The following is a 14,495-nucleotide window of genomic DNA, read 5'->3' on the forward strand; positions in this document are numbered from 1 at the left end:
TATCGATGGGGAAAGTGACAATGTCGATAATCCATGTAATCCATATCGAAAGATCGATCATTTATCACCTGTTCACATTTATATTACCATCCAAGAAATTACATTTATGGTTTCAAATAAGAAAAGGTACTGTTTCATTTTTTCATGTCATTTCATTAATCAAAACGTTGAATTAAAAAAAAAAGTGATTTACTCATAAGTTTGTTTATCGCAAGGAGGATAAATAATTCCAAGGTAAATTTTATAAAATAAATTTTGTATCGTCATTAATATTCTCTGCTTTCTAAGTTATGTCGATTGATCAACATACTTCCTAAGCGGCTTATATGTAAATTAAAGATTCGTGGAAATCGTAGAATAAAGATTAATGAACAAACCTGCCACGTAAACTTGTGATTTTGCCGTATTGAAGTATCGATGTAAATCTTTCTCGTCGATCGGCCCACCGAATGCCTCGACTCCGTTTTTCTTCAACCAGTACCTAATAATAAATTCGAATTTCATTAAAAACTTTTCGAAAGTCGAATGATAACGATCGCATAAATGTTATTTTACAAAATTATGCGAGGTAAGAGTTAAATTGAAAGGAGAAATTATGCAATGGTTTAATGAAGTTACTAGAAGTTTCGTAAAATTAAATAGAGTTTCGTATAGAATTGTGTAACGAATTAGTATATCGCCGTGGGAACCTTTGTTGACGGCAAAACAGACAATGCCAAGCGTTATCTGACGGGTCCCAACGGGAGCAGCCTTTCCTGCAGGATTTTCCACCGCAATCCTCGCAGCGGACTCCACGTCCCAAGAAAAATGGCTTTAGACAGCAGGAGCAACGATTCTCGCTCACGGGAATTTGTTTTTCGTCCTCCTTCGAGTCTCCAGACTTCCTGCAACATCGCATATAATTTAGAAAAAATTCTGCCGCTTAATGAAAATTGATGAATTATCTGGCGAATTAAAAATTTCTATACTAATATACTAAATTAAAAATTACTGAATTTGCTATTGGAATTTTCCTGCTACTAACGCAGCTGATTAAGCATCAATTTTATTGCGAACTTACGTTCAGAAATTTTTCTACGATGTATATTCCAAATATTTTCGATCAAGGGAAACAATACTTCGTCGTGCATCGACAATTATAATCACACAATGGTACGAAACGACATTGAGGACACAGTGGTGGACGAAAGAAAGTTTAAAATTGCTACTTGCGTATATGTAATAAATTAGTAACTTTCAATTTTATGTCCATTCATTTCTCTGGTCAAATGCATTTCCAGTCTCTAAGGTTATGGTGTTTGCTGGTGGTACCCTCTTACTTTCAAACTTTCTTTCATCCTCCACTGTACATCTCGATAATACAGTTTATGAGAATTTGCTTTTATTAGATGGCCATTATCAAATGATCGATATCCAATATTTCCACAGATATTTACTTACAATTGTTAATTAAAGTGTCACGAACAGGTAGTCTACATAATTCGTAGAACGTTTATATGCACGAAACGAACTATCGGTTATCGACTATAACAGCGCGGTTCCGCGATTGCGATTACTCGATGTAGAGGCGCTCTAGGAGGTGCTGCACGCTTTGCAACTTAGACGCGTAACCGGTCGAGTGCAGTGTACACGTTATTATGTAACCACTTTTAAATAAATATACTTTCGAAATGCTTTCTTGCCTATATCAAATCCAGTTAACTTTCCACGACGACCTGGCGGTAACTCGATTACACAACGCTATCCATTACAAAACGTTTTTACGCCTAATGAACGATATATATACATTGGTTCACGAAAATAAGCGGACACTTGCCATAGCATGGCTTTCACGGTTCATGTTGTACATGCTGTCTGAAAAATTTTGAGATTTTATTAACACCATAATGACACTGTCACGATTATATTGATAAGATTTGAATCCAATTTGAAAATGTATATAGAAACTGCAACATATTCACTGCAAACTCATGTACATAGTAAAAAATTACCTATACAGTGCGGACAGCTATCTCGAGAATGTAATAAATGTTAAATATGGCCTCACTGCGTGTTGAGATTTATTAATGTAATGGTAATTGACTGTTTAATTATTTCTGTAATTCCTGTGATATATATATGCTTGTATTAAATCTTATAGTTTCTATATATATATATTCAAATTTATTTTAAACTCGACCAATATAATCGTCAGCGTTCATAATGATGCCAGTGATGATTTCAAAATATTTCGTATAATACGAATAACATATTCGTAAGAGATGTCTACCAGTCGATCTTTTCCGTCTTTTCCGAAAGAATCCTTGTTCCATTTTCGCCAATATAATTACAGTTCCTCTATCTTGATTCTCCTTTACGAAAAACGGAAGCCAGAAATTACCAAGGGACTAATTTCCATAAACGTCGATTATTTCCTCCGCTTTTGTGCCACGAAACAACGCATCCATCATTGTCGACGCGTCTCTGCCGCTCGTCAATTATTCATGCACGTAGGTATTACCCGATGTCCAATGATAGGTCACTGCGTTTAATGAAATTTTCGCCAGTTTGCATTTCGGTACGAAGCATTAGCATATGCCCCGTTACAACGTACAACGGTTTGCTAATTTCGTTATTGTTCCACAAAGAGGAACGACCACGTTGATGGAACTTTTATTAACATTAAATGTTCATTTTCTTTTAATTCGTATTCTATTTGTGGAAATATGGCTGGTTGATTATACATATTATGTACTTTGTTCGATATTTCGAATAGATTAGGAATGAAGTATCGATTTGAATAGAATCCCGTGTTCTTACCGAAGGATTAATACATATTTTATCGCTTACTCAGATCGTTATCGATTTCCTATAGCCAATTAATTATTTCGAACAATGCATCACTCCATATGAACACGCTCTCCATTTTCTCATTTTTCAACATTAAATTACACCGTACAAGAGATTGCATTCAAGAGAACCAATATTTAAACAACTCTCAATCGCAAACGAGGAAAAACTTGAAGAAAAAGCCCTAAATTACACAAAGAACGATGATAACCTAATAACACAGAAAACACGCTAGGATCACTAATGAATTCGACCAAGGCACTGAATAAATTTGATCGAAGAATCTCATGACTCACAAATCACGCTGTACCGCGAGATTCTTATCTCACGATATAGTTTTCATCTGTTCCACTTGCTGCACGATATTACGACACAGAAGTGTGACACGATGATCCACGATGATGGAGGATCAATCCTCGCGATCGAAGAAAGTGGCAGCAGCTCTCAAACCGGCGTGGCTTTCTTCGTCTCTTTCCATGTCGGAGGTGACAACCTTCACCACGACCACTTCGATGGTTATCAACAGAAAAAGCACCATGAACGTCGCCATATTGTACTTCTCCTGTCCAGGGACTACTCTTTCTGCCTCCAGCAGCAACGTGGCGATGATACTCGAAACGTAGCCCAACATCGTGCTTCTGTTTTCACTTTCAATTCAACGGCAAGCCGCACTTCCGCCTTATTCACCTCGATTTTGCGTTGGTAAACTGCCGGCAATGAGTGAAGGGGCGAAGAAGGTGCACCTAGATCTTGCCACTTCTCGTCACGAATGTATAATATAAACGAGAACTTACTCGTAATGTGCAGTCTATCACACGGATTAACCAACTGGAAAACGAGCACCAGTTTTCCTTGCATATGATGTGCGTCAATCGTTTTTGTCGCTTCCTATATCGTTTCTGTCAGACTACTAGCTCTTTGTATTACACTTTCTCGATTTCTTACATATACGTATGCAAGTTATAGAACAATGATATATTTCTTTCTAGGTTTTTGTTCGATTTTTCAATAATATATTCACATTATTATCTGAAAAATGAATTGTTCATTTCTTTAAAATTAGTTTCGCTTTTAGGTAATTTATATTCGAAATTGGTGTAGCTAATATCTTGATAACTGGAATTAAGTTTCTTCGTTAAAGGATATTGAATTTTAATTGACGATCCTTGTTTGATCTATTTCACATCTTTTAATTTAATTTGAATCGCTAATGGAGTTCTTTTAATGTTCGTATTGGCTCGACGGATAATACTATTTCTTCCACTTTTATCACACATTTCTTTTTCCTCTGCGACGATCTATTTCGAGGTTCGCTGATTTATTCCCTTTCTCTTCGCGATGAATACAACTTAATACCTCGCACACCGGCTGTTTTTCAACGATCTTTTTGCCAGACGCTCTCAAAAGCTGTGTGCTTTTTCTCTTTCCGTCGACGCTTGTCGGTACCGCTCTTTCTCTCGCCGATAATTAAACTCAATCACGCTGATTCTGCGGTTCCCAGCGCAGCAAAAAACTGGCTTCCAATGCAGACATTCGATTGCCTGTCGCGCAGCCGATAGATTGATGCGCTTTCCATGCAAATGTGAAGATTCAGCGATCTATTCGACAGAGATTCTTCGAGCCGACTTCAAGGATAATTCCTGCAGATGATCCTCGCAGCTTCGATAATACTATCGAGAACCGAAAATAATCAAATCGAGTCAGATCTTTCCTCTTCGATTACAAATATCAATCTATGCAAAGCAGATCCTCTTCGAATGATGTTTCTCACAAATCTGTGATGTAACTGTCAGAAGGTCACATTAAACCTCTCGAACAGTTCATCATTTATAGGATAATCGACTCGACTTTCTTCCTTATTGTAGCCTAAGTAATAGGTAACCAAATTAGGGTTGATTCCTCCTCTTCAATTATGTGTGCCAATTTCTGCAGAATGGAATCTTGCAACAATATTCATCACAAATGTAAATCACATTAGGTCTTCGGAATATTTCACCACTGACGAGCAATCGACTCAGCTTCTAGCGTGATCGAGTCGAATCTTTCTCTTCTCTTCCGATGTGGATACAAAGAAAACTTTTGTAGATCAGAATAGAGTCCGAAGAAGAAAATCACACTGAATTTCCCGAACAAATCACCAACGGCAATGCAATCAAACTTCCGATATAATCGAACGATTTTCCTCCTCCTCTTCGACGGTTATTCATATAACAACGTTCGTAGACCATACGTAGAATCCTGTTGAAGCAACGTTCTTCGCAAGTCAGTGATCTAGGTAAAAGATCACACTGAGTCTTCCAAACAATTCACCAGCGGGAAAACAATCGGCTCAGCTTCCCTCCTCGCCACCAGTCAAAGGAATCAACCGAAAGCGATCTCTCTTGCAGCTGGATCTTCCATTCAACTGAGTTCACGGACCATTTTCGTGGACACCGCTGGCGAACGGTGCCGATCAACTCGTTCCTTTGTGCCGGAGTGCCGGTTTGAAAGTGACAGTAGCTTGGCCGGTCGGGGAAACTCGGTGTTATGCACACGAGCTACACGGTATGGTAGGAGATCTGCCTAGTTCAAGATCTTTCCCTTTGGTTTGAGGAGAGGTTGAGCACCCCTATCCATCAATTAACCTGAACTTTCACTGGATTTCGACTCTGTGTTTCGAGAACTAGTGGCGGCAAAAAGACAAAAAAGAAAAAAGAACAAGAGCAGCAGCCGACTCGGCCGAACCTTCGACGTCAATTGACGAAATCGTCGCTGGTTCGAACGCTGTTATAGGTCGAAATCGAGAATCCCCCTTGGCGTGGTCTGATGCATGACGTAATTTCGAAAGTGCCACACAGCAATTGTTACGTGTTATATACAACCTTTCACGGGTTCGCCAGATAGCTCTAGATCGTGATATTTCGTAACAGTATACTTACATTATATATGTAAATCATCGATTCGATTAGTTCGTTCGAATAAAGACGAGCTTTTTTTTCAGATGATCGGTTTGAAGGTTGGCAAGATGTTTGTTAATAGAAAAGAGAATTTTTCTCGTTATATGTACCATGCTTGGTACGAGGCGAGATTTCACGCTTGGTAATCTAGGACACGGGTTTACGATTATAAAAGAAACGGTATTTTATGTAGGCCGTGAATCGAAAGAGAGAGTAGCTTGTTTACTAAATCCTTTTGAGCGAACGATTATTCCGACGTTATTAAAATTTTGCTCCCTCAAGTAGTATAATACGGTAAGACATGCTACAAAGAACGAATCCTATAACGAGCAATTATTATGACGAAAAGCAGAGTGCTATAACGCACAAAAATGTTACAATGAACATGAAGAAATATCGACCACTTTGCCTTCGTTATTGTGGTAAAAAGCAAACACTTTCGAATCATGCAAATGGATGGAACAAGCACCAGATGTCACAGTCAAGGAAAAAATGTTGCCAAACATGATCGTCTCATCATTTTATGATTTTCACTAAATAATAAATTTCATATAACTTTTACCACTTGTCTTTTAGTTTATATTACATTTAGCTGCTGTTTAAATCCTTACACTGGCGATAACTTTGCTTTTCAGTGTGGGCCTGGGACGAATTACTCTTAAATATGTATGTTTCAGTGTCGAACAGATGCTACAACGTACGTGGTTTGAAAATCAATTTCGTTTGTTTTAGCATATCTTACGTATATTCTTCCTATGTACCCTCGTCTTGTGCTCTTAATGTTCGCTATATATAAATACTATATATAATTCAGTATTACACCTGACTACAACGAGAAAAAGATAGTACAAACAAGACTCGATGCATTTGAACTGGTTGAAGGAGAAATAGTTCATATATTACTCACTATCTGCAATTTTTTGTTCACATAAGTGGATTACGTTGATATGAGTTCAGCTAGCATAACACTTTAACGATAGCGCACGCCAATCTGCATTCTATGTGAAATTAAATATATCAAATAACATTTTTAAATTATTTAGATCGATAATAATTAAGATTGCTAAATAACATTTAATAATCCGAGCATTTTTGACACATCAAAAGTTGTTGTTCGATAGAAATACTTGTAAAAATGAATGGGTATATTCGAAGGTATATTTCCTTGTAATAAATCAAGTTTGGATAAATGAAATTTTACCGTATACCGTATATTAATGTTATTATTAGATTCACAGTATCTCGTTCTACTGATGTCTGACGCTACGCACTGAAACGTATCCAAATCATGAATGACCTAATGCAGCATAATCAAGCCACAATCTTCTCCAGTAAAAAACAGACTGTTACAAAGCTCGTACTTTCTATGTCTTCCGGAATTTACGGAGAAATTGTTGTTTTTTAAATTACAAGAGATTTCTAGAATACCAAATAGCATCGGTTATATTAAATCGCGTAGGATTTTGGTAAGATCATAAATTACCACACTATGTAGGTTTCGCCGGAGGCCTTCACGTGTGATTAGTATTTTTCGTGCCCACGTGTCGTTAATAGCTATAGGATTACGCGATGAAATTGCGTGAAAGGTATTTCTATTCCCAGTTATTGCGAAACGATGCTTACAATCAAGGAGAATATCTTACGACACGTGCTACTCGCTAACATACCGAATTAAAATTATAAGCAAATAACATTGTCTTCTCAATCACTTATTATAATAGTGAAATTTATGTTTGTTTTTTAAATAATTTCGTCACGTTTTCCAAGTAACCGCACCTTGTTATTTCGTAATAAATCTGTTTGATAAGATCGCTCGAATACTTTCAATTCCACCTCGAAGTAAAATACAGAAATTTAATGGAAATTACAGGATGAAATAAAAATTGTAAACTGGAAAACGACATTCTTCTTTCATTTGCGTAAGAGCAAGATTTATATTTGTTTGTCAAACAATTTCGTTGTTTTTCGCATACTTCGTTATTTTGCGATAAATCTATTTAATAAAATGGCACGAATATTTTTAATCTCGTCTCGAGGCAAAATACAGGAACTGTTAAAATTGTTTTGAAAATAACACGACGATGGCGTGATTTATGTTCGCCAGAACGATCCAATTAAACCTTGAACCTCGGTAATAAATAATAGTTCGCGTAGTTGGTTTCTGTCCTCCATTTTTACGGAAATCGATCTGTTTCGCTTCTCGTTTCCACTCGGATTCCTCGCGATTCCGTGTTAACATTCGCATCGTATATTCTGGTAGGCTGAAAAGCTTGGCCATTAATCGATATCCGAACTATCGTACTTTAACCACATTTCCATCTACTTGGTATTTAACTTTATCGGACTGTGTAATTTTTAGAAGAAAACATGGTAACAAAGACTGCGTTTGTAATTTTTTTTCGTTCCGCATGAGGTGCAGAAAATCACAGCACGTTATGTTCCATCTGTTAAGAATTTTAAATTACAAATTTTTCACCTCTAAATTTTTCTGTAACGTGTCAGCGCCGTGAATATGTTTGCTTTTGCCTCAGTATTTTTTCTTTATTCTCCGCGTATGATATTGAAAGCCAGAAGTAACATTCAAAGAACTTTATCCTCGACGGTATCTCCTCTTAAGAATGTTTTTCGATGCGACACGTTTCTCAACCTCGGTTATGAATCATACAACGAAGCTTCGTCCTATACCCGCTGTTCTCATCGAGCAAAGAAAATGTCCGCTCAAAGGGATCGGCTGGGTGATAAATCCATGGGAAGTTGATCGAAGTGTCTCGCGCGAGTTTCATGGAATCGGCGTCGCGCAGTAAGTGGACCAATAAATCGCCGGTGAACGGTTCCATCGTTAGCATCTTAATTGCACGAGCGAAACGCCCACGTAAAAAATCCAATGATTTACGGCTGCGTAATTTGAACTTTTACATCCAATGTTTTCCTTGCTAATGGATTTTCAAACAGTATCAAAGGTTATTGCGGATCGATATTTGTCCATTTTAAAGGCAACGCCACGGCAAAGGCGGTGTACACTCTCGTTTCAGATATCGAGGCACGGAAACTCAAGCAAAGTAGAAGAACCATTATGAAATTATCAAAACTTGTTTCGTTTGATACTCATTAGATTACAAAGCGACCAAACTCTTATGTAAATAGTATTTGAACATGTTTAACCAGGAATTCGTCTGATACTTGACAAATTTTCAAAATCGATTTTCTTAAAGACGAGGCTTAAAAACAAAGAAACTATTCTTCGATAGGAGTTGAGTTAAAAAACTGTGAGCATGAAATTATTGTATAAATTATAGTAATTTTCTATATTGCTATAATTCTTTCAAGTTGATTTTAACCAATTTCCACCTTACACGTGCATCACAATTTTGCGTCTAAAATATAAAATTCCGATTGATTAAGGGGCTGTTCTGGATTAGAATGTTCTGAGACAGCGTCTTTTTGTGATTTTTTTTAGAAGAGAAAGAAAGAAATGAAGTCATTGAATTTTGAGATATGGTTTTATATATATTTAACGAATACAAAAAAAATTTTTTTAAAGTGAAAGGAAATTATAACAGACATGGGCTGCAGTTTTCAATCGGCGAGAAAGATCCACCTCGTAATTCTTGACCGAAACAAAAAACCAATAAAGGATTAAATTATTATATATTTTCCTTCTCGATGAACTAATAATGTTCGTCAAAAAATGTATTTAAATAATTGTTGTAGCACCTTAAAGTTTATTTTTTCTTTTTATAAAACACATTTTTTCTTTAAACCCGGTAAAATTTTTAATTTCACAATATTTTCTGCTTTTTTTTAGTTCATCGAGAAGAAAAATATATAATAATTTAATCCTTTACTGGTTTTTTGTTTCGATGAAGAATTACGAGGTGGATCTTTCCCGCCGATCGAAAACTGCAGCCCATGAGATAGGCTTAGAAATCTGTTATAATCTTTTTTCTTACTTTAAAAGAAATTTTTTTGTATTCGTTAAATATGTATAAAACTATACCTCAACATTCAATAACTTCATTTCTTTCTTTCCCTTCTAAAAAACATCACAAAAGACGCTGTTTTACAACATTCTAATTCAGGACACCCCCGTAATCTTTTTCCTGCTATTTCTGATGCCAACATTTGATGAATTTTAAGGACGGGAGTGTACATTGCGCAATGGTAAGAGTGTAAGACAGAAGAAATTACATGACCGTTATGTAACTGAGTTACAGCAGCACGTGGGCTTATGAAACGTTGACAGCATACGGGGAAGTGTTCGATAATGCAACTGGACTTGTATCTTTAATTTCACTTTGAAGCCTCTCCGCACTAGTTAATTCGTTTAAGATCGTTTGAATTCGCCGCTGCTTTTACCTACAGACGCTAATGGACGATCAGAGGAAATTACGTTCGTAATTGAAGTGTTCGGACAAAATTTGGGACCAGCAGTAAAGTCTTTAATTTTAGAAAACTGAAAGCTTGGTATAATTAATGAAAAATCGTGGCACTTGAGAAAGCTCTATCTAAAACTCTGAGAATGATAGCCTGATGATCTTATGGTTGGCATTTAATTTCTTCTCTTATAATTTATTTTGTTAGTATTTAAATGAGTTTACCTGTTTACTGTAATATTATGTTGCATAACAAATAGCCCATGTTGTAATTTTTACTTGGCAATTTTCAGTCTAAAGATTTGAGACTAAAGCTAAAGTACAAATTAAACTTTGTTATAAATACAATACATCGTTATTAATTACGATATTCTATATCTATTCATTTAGAAATTGAAGGAAAGTGGAGTTTTGTCGTATATTTTGTGGCGTCTTTGTTTTTCCTTATCCAAAGAAAAATGTCTAGTCGTTACAATTGTAACAGCCTATGTAATATGACTTATCCAATACGTCGAGTTTCGAATAATTCTAAGAAAAAATACAAGCTAAAGTTTCAATCTTGATAATTATATGATACCAGACCACGAAAATCTCAAAGTAAGTTAAGTACGAATTTCCCGCTCTCGACATAATTAATCGCGATAAATAAATCGAACGACTCATACCAATAAGTTGCGTGTCTCGCTTATATCCAGTAGGGTGGTCCGTTTCCTCCTTTAATCGCCATTAATCGGAACAAACGAACGATATATACATTTCCAATTTCCTCGGAAGCAAATAAACACCGCAGACAAACACATACAATCTATCTCAAGCTGCGATCGACAGCGACTCGATGAACCGATGAAATTACGAATCTTGGTAAACGCGAAGCTCAGCGTGAGATTCGTTCAGAAGTTCTCCATGATGTCGTACAAAACCGTTAACCTCGATCTTCTTGCGATCGATAGAAAGTACATCCGTACAGAGAACGCGCGATTAAAAACGCCGCGCGTCGTCCACGCTTCTGTCGAGCGGACACACGAGTTTCGTCCTTACCGTTTCTCCCGCTTTCTCCGGCAAAGGATCGTCCGTAGCAGGAAAATTTTGATCAACCGCTTCGCCTCGCTCGGTTTCATCAAGCACTTTGAGTATTCTTTCTCTCTTTAGCGTCGCACGTTCATTCAAAACACACGAACCGAATCACGAATAAGAGTTACTGTTACTCAATTTGCCGCAGATATTGCTGAAAGCTTCTTTCAGTGAATCACAAGTAAAATTAAAGCGACAAAGGATCCTTTGCAAGGAACACCGTTCGCGTCCAAATTCGGACAGCTTCCAAAGAATAAACGTGTATCACAAAGACCTTTTATAAATGAAGATCGTCAACGTTATATAACAAGATCAAATTAAAACTGTCCGATGTTCTTGTTTAATTAATCGCGCCTGTTTTCTACTCTACCAACACTGTAACCAACAAAACCAAAAAAACGCGCGCGATGCTTTAACAAATCTTGATCTTCGGAATAGGACGCGTCCCTCTTCTTTTTCATTTATTCAGAAAAATTTGAATTTGAATTTGAAGAGAAGCGTTCTAACACCGGTAAAAGAAGCAAAATACACCGGCTGACTGACTATCCGCGACACGAAGCATCTCAACAATGAGGGAGCCGTTGTTCGAGGCTTCCCCGGTCTACGGTTCCTCCTCTGCTTCCGGTCCCCCTACACGCTGACCGAAGCTATTGTTTAATATGGTTTGATACGTCGGCCATTGTGTAACGACGTTTTGCCATTAAGGACACCCGTGTCATGGCCCGGACTGTGCATCCCAATGTCCAGTTTGTTCTCCGTTCTGTTCTTCCCGACGCGCCACGTCTTTCCTCCCTCCTTGTTCCACTCTCGAGGTCGCGATGTCGCTTCTGTTGGTCGACGTTGGTCGATGCTGTTGAACCGTACAGCGAGCCACGCATCACTAATCGGTAACCGTGCGCGTACATCCGGTCCTGCCATGAATTCACGAACCGCTGCTGACCTCACGTGCCTGCACAGCCAACACGTGGACACACCTGTCTCATAATTCTAAATCGTTTCATACCTTCCGATTTTTTCACGTTTCCTTCGTCTTGGTATTTTCGAGGATTGCGCGAAATTCTTGGATCGGATAACGTAAAGATTACGCGAAGTTTGGATTGGCTAATCTAGATATTGGAGATGTTACAAGGGTAGGTTGCTTCCAAGGTCGGGTAATTTACAGATTAAGAACGCTTGGATTTTCTGATCTATGGATTGGATAATTTGGCGTCGTGAATTGGGCGTCGCAAAGATTTTGCGAAGATTGAGCGCTTCGAGGATTGCGTGATTCAAGGATTGCTTGATTTTGTACTTGGGGATTGAAGAATTATGCAGTGTTTGGTGTAGGTAACTTAAGGACTGGATGATTTAAGAACTGGATGATGCTTGATTTATATAATTTAAGGACTGGCTGATTTAAAAGTTGGTTTAAGGACTGGGAGGTGCTCGGTTCGAGTGTTTCAAAGATTGAATGGATGATGACGAATTGGCTGACGAATGTGCTTCGATTGCTAATTGCCGTATAACGATTGAGTGAGCGTTGTTGTGTGTAGACGTAGGCTTGATATATTCAAATATTCTTCTTTTTCTGATAGAAAATTGCTTGCAATTGAAAATCGTAGGCAGTGACATTTCACAGGTAATTACGATAGATCCATGCTTGTCCTCCACCTCCTCCATCCTTCAATTACCTCCTTTCATGACTAATTCCTCTTCCATGATTTATCAAAAAGACGATTCCATCCGTTACTCATATCTCAAAACCCACGATTGTAATTTACCTTTTCATAGAAAAAATACGCTATATAATGGCTACAAAAAGTGCATACTTTTATTTTCTAATGAATCATTTTTCCATCAAATTCTATATTTCATTCACATAGGTCAAACCTTCCTATTCGCATGAAAGTACTACTAAGTGAAAAAACTTAGTTTAATATATCTATGCTCAATTTATTAGTGTATATGTATATAAATGCCATGATAAATGCAATGACGTGCAAATATTTCTTACGTTCATTGTATCTCAGAATATCAGAAGATCTTGCAGCAAACCATGCAAAATCAGTTTCCTCCGGAGCCGGCTTAGATTCGTTGGAATTCACGTGACCGACTGCTTCGTCATTCTTCTAAACGTTTCCTATATTACGTCAAGGAAGTGGAGAAGTTGTATAACTGTTTTCTCAACGCTCGACAAAATTTCAACGAACTCGTGCAAATACATTACGATTCGTGGCAGGTGTCCGGTCACATCAAGCGCATTCGTAAACGCCAGCCTGTGTTTCGTGCTCTCTAATCGGACGTTCGATCTCGTCCATGAGCCCATACGTTCGTTTTCAGGCAAAATGGAGCGTGTACGATGCACGGTCAGGGAAATGGATCCGAGTAATGGCTCGTGAGCGACTCACGTTCGATCTATCGAAGAAAATTCCTTTTTTCTGTTATATGTTTTATTTTTAATAGCAATCAGAATGTAACGTATTCTATAGGGCAAAGTGGTGTCTCAAAAAGTTGCTACTCTTAATCCTCGTGGCGAGGACTCCTCCAATTGCAAGATCCTTGTAGCCGTCTTTCGCGTCTGTTGGGAAAGTTTTGGAAAATGAAGAAAAATACGCTCGAAAGTATCCACGAGATCCGTGTCGGTGCATTCCTCGCGTTAATTGCCAGATTCCACGTTCCTGATTACCAGTTAGCGCATCGTAATATTCATTTACGATACCCACATCGATGTTACATAATGCGAACGAGATCGTGGCCGCTTGTTGTGGGTGGAAAAATGTAATACATCTGATTGACACATTCACACAGTTATCTGATCGAAAAAGAGCAAACTGGAGACTAGTTTGCTATTTATTTTATGCCATTAAACTCACGGTTTCGTGAAACCGTGAAGTAACGTTTGGATAAACAAGCTTTTCGATTCAATGATTATTTTTAGATTAAGGCAGATTGCGGGAGCGAAAGTTTGTAAGAGACCTGCGTGGGAAATATCTGCTCGGTGTGCGTGAAATGTATTTTAAATAAAATGTTAACCACGTAGCCTCTTCCAGACATCGTATTTATTCATGAAAAATATTGATTCCAGAATTTAAAAATTCTCCGAGTCGTCACGGTTTCTTTTTTAAATAATTTATACATTACAAAGTTATGTAGCTGGGACTAGCTTTTTTAATAGCGTCTTTAACCTTTACCAGATGTGCTTCCAATAACCAGTAAGGCACAAGTTACTAAATTTCATCTCATATAAAAACACCATACGAGTATTCTGATTATTCTTGACGAAGTGATGATTTTATAATAGAAATCT

The 14,495-nt window shown here is 37.5% G+C and overlaps 1 protein-coding gene across 8 annotated transcripts in view; it reads right to left on the reverse strand.

Annotated features, from left to right (window-relative positions):
* Nucleotides 1–14,495, reverse strand: part of LOC126921708 (uncharacterized) — a 56,019-nt gene that overhangs the window by 33,132 nt on the left and 8,392 nt on the right. For 7 of the 8 annotated variants that reach the window (XM_050733469.1, XM_050733472.1, XM_050733474.1 and 4 more), the window contains exons 2-3: nt 690–884; nt 378–481 (exon numbers count right to left, since the gene is read on the reverse strand). In XM_050733469.1, the coding sequence (XP_050589426.1) occupies nt 378–481; nt 690–884 (299 nt within the window). Of the gene's footprint in view, nt 1–377; nt 482–689; nt 885–11,176; nt 11,788–14,495 lie in introns of those variants that run through there. The other variant, XM_050733468.1, reaches the window with a different exon arrangement.

The sequence above is a fragment of the Bombus affinis genome, chromosome 11 (assembly GCF_024516045.1).
Source record: "Bombus affinis isolate iyBomAffi1 chromosome 11, iyBomAffi1.2, whole genome shotgun sequence".
Taxonomy (NCBI): domain Eukaryota; kingdom Metazoa; phylum Arthropoda; class Insecta; order Hymenoptera; family Apidae; genus Bombus; species Bombus affinis.